The 13,928-nt window shown below is 38.4% G+C and overlaps 1 protein-coding gene across 1 annotated transcript in view; it reads left to right on the forward strand.

The window, feature by feature from the left end:
* The window catches only part of Slc9c1 (solute carrier family 9 member C1), a 71,125-nt gene that overhangs the window by 41,001 nt on the left and 16,196 nt on the right, over positions 1–13,928 (forward strand). Inside the window, exons 15-19 of the mRNA XM_038346359.1 lie at positions 900–1,095; positions 2,497–2,682; positions 3,840–3,989; positions 5,292–5,343; positions 7,282–7,430. Of these exons, the coding sequence (XP_038202287.1) occupies positions 900–1,095; positions 2,497–2,682; positions 3,840–3,989; positions 5,292–5,343; positions 7,282–7,430 (733 nt within the window). The remainder of the gene's footprint in view (positions 1–899; positions 1,096–2,496; positions 2,683–3,839; positions 3,990–5,291; positions 5,344–7,281; positions 7,431–13,928) is intronic.

The following is a 13,928-nucleotide window of genomic DNA, read 5'->3' on the forward strand; positions in this document are numbered from 1 at the left end:
TGCAGATGCCCCCTTTGTGACCGGGCATTTATCAGACATTTATTCTCTGTATAGATTCGAAAGGAAACTTCTCTGGTCAATGCTGACAATAGCACTAGTCTATGGGCATAAACATGGCTCTTTAGTAGCTTGGTGGGTTTGTCATGCCGGTTTATCTCACAGAGAGCATTAGTTTCCCCACTAGAGTCTCCTGTCTCCCCAGTCACAAACTTTTTGTCCATACTAGATATGAATTCCCTCATGTGGCATGAGCATCAAATCCAGTCAGAAGTCAATTGCTCATCCCTGGGACAGACTGACCGCGGTTTCTCCGGTGAGCTCACCTTGCCTGCACAGTCAGCACTGTTACACAGTATTCTCAGCTGAGCAAAGCTGGCGATGACAATTTTCCCATCTTCATGCCGTCCTCTGAAAGCATGGGGGCTTAGCCAGCCGGGAGGAAACTTCTCACTCCATTTCAGCTTGATTTCTCTGTGTGCTGTGACCAAGCCATTTAGCCAAGCAATTGGATTTTACTAACTAGTTCTTTAAGGCCAGCAACAGCAGTAGAAATTGCCTTTATTGTTTGGGGGTTCTGAAGGAACTCCATGCCAACAGTTCATAGGAAGGTAGCCCGCCCTTGTCATGAGAATTGTCGCTAAAAAACTTGTGACTTCTAGGAAGAGCTTGATTGTCTCACACCAGGAATCTCCACTGAAACTTAAAAAAAAAAAATTTTTCACTTACGAATCATCAGATTTGTTCAAGATCCTAATAGTTAGCTAGTAAGGCTACTACCTAGAATTCAGCAGGGCACTCTGGCTCCCTTAACTTAAACAGAACTGATCCAATAAAAGAAAAACATTTCATGTAATTCTTTTTTTCAGATAAAATTGTCTTTTCTTTTTATTTTTTTGTAGATACTTCTTTCTTCATTTATGCCATAAAATAGTCTTTACAGATGAATTTGAGTACATTGGATACCTTGTTGTATTAATGAACATATTTCCTATGACAGTCTGTTGGATATCCCGCTTAAATAGCATCTATGAACATGAAATAAAGTTTGCTAACTACTATTTCCTTGTCTTTTACATTCTGGAGGCTCTACTTAAGGTAATCTAAAATTCGTGCCTATGAGTGTGTTATGGGAGACATGTGTCCACATCAGCTAGAGTTTTCTCAGCGAGTATTGTGAGCTTCTCCGTGTCTTCTCAGAGTTCACAAATTTAAGTTATAAAGGTGATGTTGAGAGCAACATCAGAAAATATGGATGCTTTAAGCACTGACTCAGCAATTGCCAAAATAAAATGAAGCAGGTCAAAATGACACAGAGTTGAGTTTAAACTGTACTAGTAATGGTTTTTTAAGATGTTTTTTCACACAGTATATTTTTATCTTACGATTTCCTTTCCCTGAACTTCTCCCAGATCCTACCCACTGCCGTATCCAAACCATTTCATGTTCACCACCTCAAAAAAAGATGAAAAATCAAACAAAAATTAATAACACAAAAATACCAAAATAAAAAGCACACAAAACCCACAGAGGCTATTTTGTGTTCGAATACTCTAAGGCCAGAACACATGGTTTGAAAAAATAAGAAACGAAAGTACTTCTGAAAGGTGCATATTTGACCATGTGCCATGCGTGATGCCTTCTGTTATCTTTCCAATGCACTGAAATAAAAGCATTGGTGCGATTACCAAGGCAGTTTTGATAAAATATTTACATTCAGTTAAATTTTAAAAATATTAAAAGTGACTTTTATTTTATATCATCACAGAACAAAATAGAACAGACGACATCATTTCACTGAATCTTTAGCTCTTGAACTGATGTAATAAAATCTATCTCATGTGAATTACAAATATGTTTATATGTGTGTGTTTGTGGGTGTGTGTGCAAGCGCGCACATGTGCATGATTTTTTTTACCACTCAGCGTCACACATTTGATATAACTAAACAATATAAAATAGAGACCTTAGAGCTGGGCGGTGGTGGCGCACGCCTTTAATCCCAGCACTCGGGAGGCAGAGGCAGGCGGATCTCTGTGAGTTCGAGACCAGCCTGGTCTACAAGAACTAGTTCCAGGACAGGCTCCAAAGCCACAGAGAAACCCTGTCTCAAAAAACCAAAAAAAAAAAAAAAAATAGAGACCTTAGGATTCTTCTGGCATTTAGAGCTGTTTGAAATTAAGGAACACCAATAGAGGATGTTTGTGCATTTGTCTTGCCCCTCAACTGCCGTCTCATGGCAACCCCAGTGGATTTGATAAATGTGTCTTTCGTCTACACCTGTGCTGTACAATTGAGCCTACATCAACAGTTTCAGCAGTTTTCTTTCTTCCAATTAGGAAGCATCCTGTGCTTTCTTCCGCGTTGGTGGTATTTTTGACATACAGAGTCACAGGCAGAGCAACTGATAATGTTTACCTTCTTGTTGTGGATGGGGGGGGGGAACCTGTTTAATAAAAGCAGAAAATATGATGATGTAATTTCTTCATCTCTCAACAGATGGCAGCAATGAGGAAGGAATTTTTTTCACACACCTGGTTCTTGTTTGAGCTGGGAATTACCTTAGTTGGCATCATTGATTTAATACTTAGAGAAACAGACTCCATTAATTACGATTTTGACTTAAGTGAGACTGTGGTCTTCATGAACATAGTTCGACTCCTTCGTTTACCGCGCATCTTGAAGGTAAAGCTCAAGTCAAGGACATGGCTTTGGTTTCCTCTGTGGGCTTGGTGTCAAAAAATGTCAGTCTAAAGTCAGGTCACCAGTTTCAGTGAAAACATTTGCTGGTGGGCTGATGTCAAGTCTGAGCTTTTAGCTACATATAACAAGTCAAATTTTCAAATACTCAAATTATATTATAAATCCGTTTTGCTCAGGGAGCTATAGACATCTATCACAGCTTTTCCATTTAATAGAGAAAGCTTTTTTTAAAATCCATCATTATGTAAATCCTAGTGCAGTCTAAGTAATACTTCTTTGTATAGTTAACTGGGAGTGAAAAATGGAAATAATCAAAACAATCATCACAAAAAAAAACAATCCACAGCGACAAAGCCAATAGTATATATCCACAGAGATCAAGAACTAAAACAGTCCACATTTCATATTGTGTAAATTTAATGTTATGGTATCAAAAATTACATGTCTAATCAATGTTGCTTTCACATGTATGGTGGCAGTCACTTGTTTCTTATATGACTCCATAAGTGGTTGGAAAGTTATTCCATGATTCGCCATATGAGGATGTATGGGTAGGAAAACAGTCATACAACGTTTATGTCTTTTTTATACAGTATAGATTATACATTATACCTAAAAAAGAGCTTTTGTTACTGAGACCTAGACCTCTGAGGTCTAAAGTAGGCAATTTTTAGTATCTACTTTTGTGGTCTTCTGTGAGACAATGAGTAATACTCGTACACAATGTAATCTGAGGACAGCAAGTCTACAGTATACCAAAGTTTATAGTTCATTTTTTTTCGAATGTGAGGTATACAGCGTCTACTAAATAGAAGAGGAGCTGGCAAGCTGCCAGAGGAAATGGCAAGGAATGAACACATTCCTATATCATAGAGCAGGATGGGTGCAAAGCAGGAGCACAGTAGTTCCGTTCCTACAGATAAAACACCACGGCCAAGGAGACTTACAGAAGAAACTGTTTATTTGGGTTTCACAGGGACAAAAGTCTGTCATGGGGGCGGGGGGTATGACGGCTGGAGCAGAAGGTAAGGGCTCGTATCTTGCACCACTAGCACGAGTCAGAGAAAGCAATGGCCAAACTAAGCTAAACATAAACAAAAAAATATGCGGTTAGTATTTAATAATAGTCTTCTTTTTAGCTCGTAACACCAAAGCTGCTGCAAATCATAGACAAAAGGATGAGCCATCAGATATCCTTCCGGTATTCTATCCTAAAAGGCTATGTCCAAGGGGAAATGGATGTACTGAATATAATCGATCACATTGCAAGTTCCAAACAAGTGAAACAGGTGAGAGAAAAAGCCAAGCATGAGGAGAAACCTTGACTCCCTTCACTGCCCTGCTGCCATCACATGCCTCGGTCGGTGTCCTTTACACCAGGTGTAGGCACTGACTCCTGAGCTGCTGGTCCATTTCTGTCACTACAGCACTTACCTTCTTTAACTAGACAGCCTGTGCCATATTAGCACACAAGGAAGGTCTTGGGAGGGGCCTTTGTATCCAGGTACAGTGCCCAACTCCCTCCCAGGATCATTCAGAAAATACTGTGAGGAGGAGTGGCCACAGAGCTGAGCAGAGCTTCCTCATCGTGTTTCAAAGATCTTTGTTTCTTTCCATTTTCTGGTTTTGACCCAAATAAAGAGTAAGGGAAATAATGGAGGCCCATGGTGCAGCAGACAGGAAGGAGTAAGGAAAACAAGAGTTTCCTACAGGGGCCCAGTCACACGCACTCTTGCTGATAAGAAATGGGGCCAAGAGAGATTTGTTTGATCATGCCAACACTGCCACAACAAGTAGGTGGCAAAGACCCCCTTAGATCTAAATTCCTTTCCTTTTTCTTTTCATTCTTAGTTTGAAGCATATTAATGTCTGTACATACCTAGAAGTTTGACAGCGAGGTGGAATTCAATATTTGCCTTTCAATGTAATTTGTATCACTCGAATGCCAAATTTTATATGCCACAAGCACAGTAAAAATATTGTACACCCATCTCATGGTAGAACACATAAACAGCATTTCTCCACTCTGCTACCTGCAATGTTAGCCAATTTCCCTAAGTTTGCTCACCATCTCTCATGGTTAATACCTAGCAATGGGAGTTAGGAGGGCAAACAATAGGATAGGAAGAACTTGGGTTTCTAAAATATCAACCAGTGTTTGTTATGACTTCAGTTCTCATACACTTTGGTCTAATTTCCTATGCCTATGAGACTGAAAACCACCCTTGTGTCTCTAATTTGAAAGCACATTGCCCCAATCCTGTCCTGACCCTTAAGACATTCTTCATCATTCATAAAAATATTTATTTCTCTTTTATGTGTATGTGTTTTGCATACGTGTATGTCTGTGCACAATGTGGGTGCCGGGTTCTCATGGAGGTCAGAAGAACCAGACTTAGGGACAGTTGTGAGCTGCTTTGTGGGCTCTGAGAATTGAACCCAGGTCCTCTTAACAGCTGAGACATCGCTCCATATGCTCCATTGTGCATTTTAATAAAGTTATCCCACTAGGTTAAAAACAGTTACAAGCGTAAAGCTCTTTTGTAATGGCTTATTTTTCCAACAGAGACAACGTCTTTTTTGTTCTATAGATACTGTTAAAGCGGGAAGTGAGGAACATGGAGCATGCTATGAAAGAGCTCGGTAGGTACTTCCTCTAAATGTGCAACCTAACCCTCTCTTACCATGGCAATGTCAGAAAAACAGTGGGTTTTAGAACCAAAAATCTACAAAGAAACCTCCTTCTTTTTCATAAATGTTTGTTTTTATTATATGTGTATGAGCATTTTGTCTACATGCATGCCTGTGTACCATATCCATGCACTTCCACAAGAGGCAGAAAAATGGTGTAGAATTCCCTGGAACCAGAGTTGGACAGTTGTGAGCCCCCATGGGGGTTCTGGGAACTGATCACTGGTCTTCTTCAAGAGCAGTAAGTATTCATAACCACTGAGCCATCTCTATGCCCCACACCATAATTCTTAGTAGTAGAATGGCAAACTTAACCCACAGGATTGTGCTTTCTAGTGTGTATAATATTACTATAAAGATATATTAGCATATAATAAATATATTAGAATAGTATTACTCATTACACTTTCTCTCTTCCTGACACAATAAAGGTTTTTAATGTGTGTCAAACAATCCACATTACCACATCATGATTCTTTATATCATTTGTGGCTTTATCAATCTTCGTCTCTTCCAAACCAGATATATCTTGTACCTTTCTGAGTGGCTCAAAGAATATTGCCATAGAGAGATTAAGGATTTATGTATTGTATAAAAACAGAGACCTGAGGATTTCTCTGAGGAGCACAGAAGGCTCAATGCCCACGTGGCAAGAGCATCATCTCTGAGTCATGCCAGGCTGTACTTCTGGTAGAGGACAAATCCTGAGTGGAACAAACATGCTGAAAACACAGTGCTCACATGTTAAAATAGAGTGCTTACTTGTGAAGACATAGTGCCAACATGTGAAAACATAGTGCTCACATGTGAAGACATAGTGCTGCATGTGAAGACAATGACATGTGAAAAGAATGTTCATATGTGAAAGCATAGTACTCACATGTGAAAGCATAGTACTCACATGTAAAAACACAGTGCTCACATGTGAAGACATAGTGCTGACATGTGAAGACATAACACTAACATGTGAAGGCAATGACATGTGAAAAGAGTGTTCACATGTGAAGACACAGTGCTCAGATATGAAGACACGGTGCTTACATGTAAAGACAATAACGTGAAAAGAATGTTCACATGTGAAGACACAGTGCTTACATTTGAAAACACAGTGCTCACATGTGAAAGCATAGTACTCACATGTAAAAACACAGTGTTCACATATGAAGACACAGTGCTCACATGTGAAGTCATAGTGCTGACATGCGAAGACATATGCTGACATGCGAAGACACAGTGCTCACATGTGAAGACAGGGGTTGGCAGGAAGTGGCAGGCAGCAAAGACTACAGAGAGCCTGAACATGAAGCTTGAGAGAGCAGTAGGGCAACTAGTCACAGGGCAGAGAAGAAGGCAAGACCAAGAGAAAGCCCACACGTCCCATGTGAGTGGGTGATGTTTACATGGGTATCTCAGAATGCAGAGAAGAGAAGTAGAATGGTACAGACGGATGTGTCTTCTCGATTCACCAACAGTACAGGAGGAAAATAACCCAGGAAAAGCTGTAGGACTTAATCAGATACCACAGCTGAATATGTAGTTTATAGTCAAAAATCCTGTTTTAAAGTGGACAAGAAAGTGGATCTGAACATGAGCCACATGGCCCCAAGCATGCTTGCAGGGCCCAGGGACAGCGGGCCAGTGTAACCATTCATAGGTTACAGGGATAGGGCTTTCCATCCTTTCTCCATGGGCTTAGCACAAGTGTGGGTGTATCCAAGAAAATTCCAGCATCTGAGGGATTGATGGTAGCAGGCCTGACAGTGGGATCCATGCCCCTGTGGTGAAGGTTGAACTTTTCTGACTTAGAGGAGAAAGGTTAGCTTCTTAGCCTCACAAAACACTTAAGGCTATTTTCTCATTTTTGCCTGAAAATATTGCATTGTTCATCAGGCTACTTAGAGTATGATCATCCAGAAATTGCTGTCACTATGAAAACCAAGGAGGAGATTAATGTCATGCTCAATATGGCTAGAGAAATTGTCAAGGCTTTCCGGTCCAAAGGAATTCTACATAAAATGGAAGATACTGAAATTAATAAGGTAAGATAGCATATTTTCAGAGTAATCGTTTAGTTTTGTGACACAAAAAAACTCAAAAGAATGAGACTGGAGATGTTAAAAGCTTTAGACCTTTTGGGCTCTCTGAAAGAGAAGTTTGTACAAACTCAGACTACAGTGTTGGAGCTTCCCAAGATTAAATGTACTCCTTATGATAGTTACAAAAAGTTCCCAAAGAATGTACACAAAGGAAAAAGAACCTAAGTGCTTTACTATAAAAATCATACTAAACAGAGCAAAAATAACACAATAATTACTGGAAACTGTAAGTGTTCATAAAAGGCAAATAGAAAAAGATGTCAAAATGGCATAAAAAAATCTTGTGGGGAGTAAGTAAGTTGGGTGTAGATATAAAATCTTAAAGAAAAAATTAAAGAAATTACCTTAACTTTAGATTAAGCTCTTCAGAGAAAAGAAAAAGATGAGCAGAATGGTTAAAACAACACCATCAAGCAACATGCTATTTATGGAAAATAAGGAAGTTGGACCTTTATCTAAAACCATGCAGAGAAAATTACTCAAAATGCATCCACAGCCTAGAAATAAAAACTTAAAACTGTAAAACTGAAAGAAGAAAACATAGAGCTAAAATTCCATTACCAACGAGGCTGATTTCTTGGAATTAATGCCAAGAACATATGCAAAAATAGACCAAAAAAAGAAAAAAAGGAAAAAGAAAAGAAATAACATTTTTAAAATGTGTGTCATATTATTACATACTAAAAAAATGTAACCTGTGGAGTGAGGGTATATTTTCAATCTATACAATTAAAATATTGATATGTAGATAATTTTCTTAAAATTAATAAAACATGATTGTTCAAACAACAAAAATTTAAAACAGATATGAAAAGACATCCAAATGATCCAATAAGCACATAGAAATTTGTCTAATATTCCAGGGATATGAAACTCAAAATAAATAATAAAACAAGTAGAAATGAAATCACATTTTGCATTCAGCAGAATAAGCACACCAACTCAGGAAAACAGAAATACCACATGTTGGTAAGCAAGTAGAGGAAACGGAATCCCTGTGTGCTGCTGCTCAGACTACAGATGGGCACGGCCTCTCTGGGAATAATTCCAAACTCTCACAGCACCTTAACATTGCCAGTCTGACTCACAGTTTTCCTGGACATACACTCAAAGGTAGGGAACTGTTTCTTTAAGAGAGATTTCTACATTTGTATTCATAGAAACAATATGTATAGTACCTTCCAGATAGAGATGAACAATTCTGCAATATGTTCCCTGTGTATAGAATTGAATATACTCAGTCTTAATAAAAAAACTGGCCATGGATAGATGAGCATTGAAGATAGCTAAATGACCTAGTCACAAACACTGCAATCTACATAAAACATCGCAAAATGAAGAGTTCTGAAAGGGAATGGTGATAGCTGTACAATATAGATATAGTTAGTACTACCACATAGTGCTTAAAAGTATCTAACTTAGTGAAGATACACTTTATATATTTTAGCTTGAAGAAAGAGAACAGTGAGGATCTGTCTATTATACTAGATGTTTAAATGTGCTATAATAATAAAATAATGAGAAATTACCCTAAAAGGGAAAAAATGAATGAATAAATCATACTTGAGTTCACTAGCAAACTGACAAACCTGAATGTAAACGCTGTTCTAATGTTAAACTGATATGGAAAATTTGGTAGAAATGACAGATTACTCAACAAATGATTCAAAATCTATGTTAAAATAACTATTAAACTATAAGGTCACTAATTTAGGCTTCCCCTCTGTACATATGTGAATATGTTTTACTACCATTGGTTAATAAAAGAAGCTGCTTCAGCCTATAGCAGGTCAGAATATAATCAGGTTGAAAGAGATATATATAGAGAGAAAGTAGGCAGAGTCACATAGATGCCATGTAGCTGCTGAAGGAGAAAGATGCTCATGGGAATGTGCCAGAAACATAATGATAAGCCACTACCTCATGGTAATGCACAGAATAATAGAGATGGGTTAATTTAAAATATAAGAGCTAGCTAGCAATACACCAAAGTGATTGGCCAAGCAGTGTTTTAATTAATAGTATGGGCAACCTGAAATGAATAAACAGCCTCTGCCTACAAATCACTATAGTGCTACATATTGATTTCTAATTCTTTATGTGGAAAAATCTTGCTAAACCACTTATTGTAAAGCCCATATCTTCTAAGTAAAAAGTTAAGTAGATAACACCATATGAAATGTAAAATATTGTACACTGAAATGTACTACTCACCTGGGTAAAGACAATAAGGGAAAGCTGGCCCAGTGACTAACCCAGCTACCAGCCAGGTCCACAACCAGGGCTGAGTTAGCCCTACCTCATTTATGAACCCACTTCATTTATGAACCATTGGAACTTCTGAAGGGGACAAACCTACAGATTCAAAACAGCAGGAAATCCATGACACAGGGCAACAACAGGATAGCAAAGAGGAACCCCAATAAGGGACCATTATTGATAGTGCAGCAGAAGCAAAAGGCCTTAAACAAGACCAATGACTCATGGCATTGAATACTTACAAGTAAAGATGAATGGGCTAAAGGGTAAATAAGTGTAAGTCAATGGGCCACACTCTAGCTTCCATGATAAAAGTCTTCTCTTTGGTGTTGTTGTTTGGTTGGTTTTGGTTTGGGGGTTTTGATTTTTTTTTTAATTTTGTTTTGTCTTGTGGGGAAGGTTCCATGGGCAGAGGGCTAATTTGAGGGGATGGGGAAATAAGTGGACTGGGATACAAGTGTGAAATCCACAAAGAAACAATAAAAGCTAAATGTACTGAAAGTGAGGTAGCAGACAGCACAGTGCAGAAGACAACATTTGTAACCCAAATTACCAAGTAATGAAAGAAGGAATCCCTGGATATGTCAGTGCCACACCCAAGAAAACAAGAGTCATTGAATAGCTTAGAGGGACCCCAATTTTGAATTCTCCACTTCTTTCCATGTCCTCCATTAACATGTTCTTAGTATGTATTGAACTACACATATGTATTGAACTACACAAAAAACACAACATGAGAAAGGAATGAGGAATCCCTTAATCATTTTTTGTCAGAGTTTGCAAGAGAAAAATTTACCTTATGACCCCTAATGACAAAAATAGCATTTAAAAGCCACAAACAGATGTTATCAAGCTATAGTCAAGGGTTGCTTACAACCTTTACAGTGGGTGCTTTGTTTACTTTAAGGTTATTTTCAACTTATTGACTGCTTTCAGCAAATGGTTATCATGGCATACATTATTTTGGATCAGGGGCATGAAAGAATACCTAATTTAAGGATAAAGCTTATGTTTAGCTTAGATTATAAAACTGATTACATGTAAAATCTAAGGCATAATAAAGCTGGTTACGTTGTTTCTTAAAGGCTGATTAAACTTCTACCAACTGAGTACTCAGGACAGATTGAGTACATTGTTTAAATGGTCTCAAGGCATATTATTAACTTGGATGCAAAGTGCAGCCAAAGTTCAGTTTCTGAAAGTGAGGGGTATTTTCAGAAAAAGCTATTTCCACACAGTGTTCCCATAAATGATGAGAAAGGGCAGAAACTCCTACAGAAAGCCTGAATAGGAACTGAAACAGGTGCAGATATGAAAAGAATATTTGTCAATGGCTATTTTTAAGAGATAGTAAAACATCTCTAATAACAAAGAATACATATTATCTCTGTATTCTTTAAGAAATAGAAATTGGAGCCAGCAACCAGAGCAGGCCTGAAGGGGTGAACTCCATGAGACCTGGAACAGATCCAGGCCAGGGACAGCTTACGTTGGAGAGAATGTGGGATAAATGGAACGCTCTTGCATTGCTGGTGGGAGTACAAACTGGTACAGCCCCTTTGGATATCAGTATGGCAATTTCTCAGAAAACTGAGAAACAACCTTCCTGAAGACCTAACAATACCACTTTGGGGTATATATCCAAGGGATGCTCAATGGTACCACAAGGACATGTGCTCAGCTATGTTCATAGAAGCATTGTTTTTCATAGCTAGAACCTGGAAACAACCGTAATGCCCCTCATATGAAGAATGGATAAGGAAAATGTAGTACATTTACACAATGGAGTCTGCACAGCAGAGAGACATAATGACATCTTGAAATTTGCAGGCAAAAGATAGAGCTAGAAAACATCATATTGAGTGAGGTAATCCAACCCAGAAAGACAATTATCATATGTACTCACTTATAAGTGATTTTTAAACTTAAAGCAAAGAAAACCAGCCTATGAATCACAATCCCAGAGAACCTAGGCAACAATGAGGACGCTAAGAGAGACATACCTGGACCTAATCTACAAGACCTCCTGAGTAAATTTGGAGCTTGGGGACCATGGGAGAGAGTTGAAGGGGAGAGCAGAGGCAGGGAAGGAAGTAGAGAAAAAATGTATAGCTCAATAAGATCAATAAAAAAGAAAAAAGAAATAGAAATTAACTCAGGAGGCAGAAGTAGACAGATCTCCGTGAGTTCCTGGCCAGCCTTGTGTCCAAAAGAATTTCCAGGGCTGCAATGACTACATAAAGAAAAAAAAATTTTAAAAAAAGGAAGGAGGAAAGGGGGGAGGAAGAAACAAAGAATGAAGGAAGGAAAAAGAAAAGGAAAAAAGGGAAGGAAGAAAAACAAAGGAAAAAAATGAGCTAGCAACTGGAGCGACGGTTTAAGAGATGACTGAACTCTTTAAGAGCGCATATTGTTCTTGTAGGGACCCAAGCTCAGTTTCTACTCTCCACGTCGTGAACTCAAATCAGCCTGTATCTGCAGCTCCAGGAGGCCTCACATTCTCTTCTTGCATCTGGGAGCCCTCACTGGAACCAGTATACTCCACATATGTACATAATTACAACTAAATGAATCTTACAAAAATAGAAACTAAGCAACTAGGGATGTAGTTCAGTGGTTGAGTGCTTGCCTACCATAACAAAGCCTTGATTTCAATACTTAGTACTATAAATAGGTTAAATACATATATGAAAAGAAAAATAGCTGGTAGCGCTAGGGTACGCCTATAATGGAAGCAGAGGCAGGAGGACCAGGAGTTCAAGATGATCTTGGCGTAGAGATGCATTAGAGGTTAAGTTGAACTACACAAGCACTGTCATAAGAGCAGAACTATGAAAATGAAAACTAGTAATGATATATTTTCTTGTCAACACATACAAATGCAAAAATTATAAACTAAATTTAAATGTTATAGACTAAATACAAATCAGCACTTATATCAAAATGGTGAATAAAAAACTCAGCTTTGAACCTGGTTCATTATCCTATGCCAAGTGAGGTCAACCCTAAACACACACATATATTGATAACACCAAATGGACTCGACAGGATGATACATGATATATATGTACATGTATTATGTAGGTAGGTAGGTATATGTGTATCTAACAATAGTTAAAGAAGAAATCATGAATTTGAGAGGGAGTTGGAAAAGTTGGAGGCAGGAGAAGGAAGGGTGGAAATGATTTAAATATGGAACTTGCATATAAAATACTCAAAAAATTGCATACATGCAGAGTGTGTGTGAGTGCAAAGTGCAGACGGTCACAGCATGTCAAAGAGGGCATTAGGTCCCCTAGAGCTGGGATTACAGGCGGCTGTGAGTCACTTAGGTGCTGCGAACCAAACAGGTCCTCCGGAGCAGCAGGATGCACTTTTAACGGCTGCACCATCACTGCAGCCCCAGAAGTCTTGCCTTCTAATCCTGGCATTCTGAATCTAGAACCCATGCCACTATGCACAATACTGTAAAAAGCCAAAAAAATTAATAATAATGTTTAAGCATCTTGAAATAAAAGCTGAAGTTAATCAGCGGGGAAGTTTATCCTATAGGAAATAGGGAAGGAGGCGGGGAGAGGGCAGAAGTAGTGGCATTTAGACAGCTTTGCATCACAATCCTACACAGTAAATGGAATGTTTTCCCTCATGGATAATTACTCGATCCAGCGCCACTTATGAAAAAGGCCACTTCACTCCCCATTACACCGTCGGAGACTCTGTCTTGGGTTTAATGACTGCGTGTGTGCGAGCACGTGTGTGCATGTGTGTGTGCGTGTGTGTGTGTGTGTAGGTTTCTGGATTCTTTCTTCTTGCTGTATTTGCCATTGTACCAAGCCACATTATCTTGAGTATGGACCGATGTTTAATACATCTTTATATCTGATTACATCTTTCAGTTTTCTTCTTCAAGATTTTTTCCTAGATCTAGCACTTCATATTTTCAAATAAACAAAGATGGTGTGTTTCTGTGTGTGTATCTATATCTATAGATAGATAGATAGATAGATAGATAGATAGATAGATAGATAGATAGATAGATGGATGGATGGATGGATGGATGGATGGATGGATGGATGGATGGATGGATGGATGGATAGATAGATAGATAGATAGATAGATAGATAGATAGATAGATAGATAGATAGATAGATAGATAGATAGATGGATAGATAGATAGATATT

The sequence above is a fragment of the Arvicola amphibius genome, chromosome 10, assembly GCF_903992535.2.
Source record: "Arvicola amphibius chromosome 10, mArvAmp1.2, whole genome shotgun sequence".
NCBI classification, from domain to species: domain Eukaryota; kingdom Metazoa; phylum Chordata; class Mammalia; order Rodentia; family Cricetidae; genus Arvicola; species Arvicola amphibius.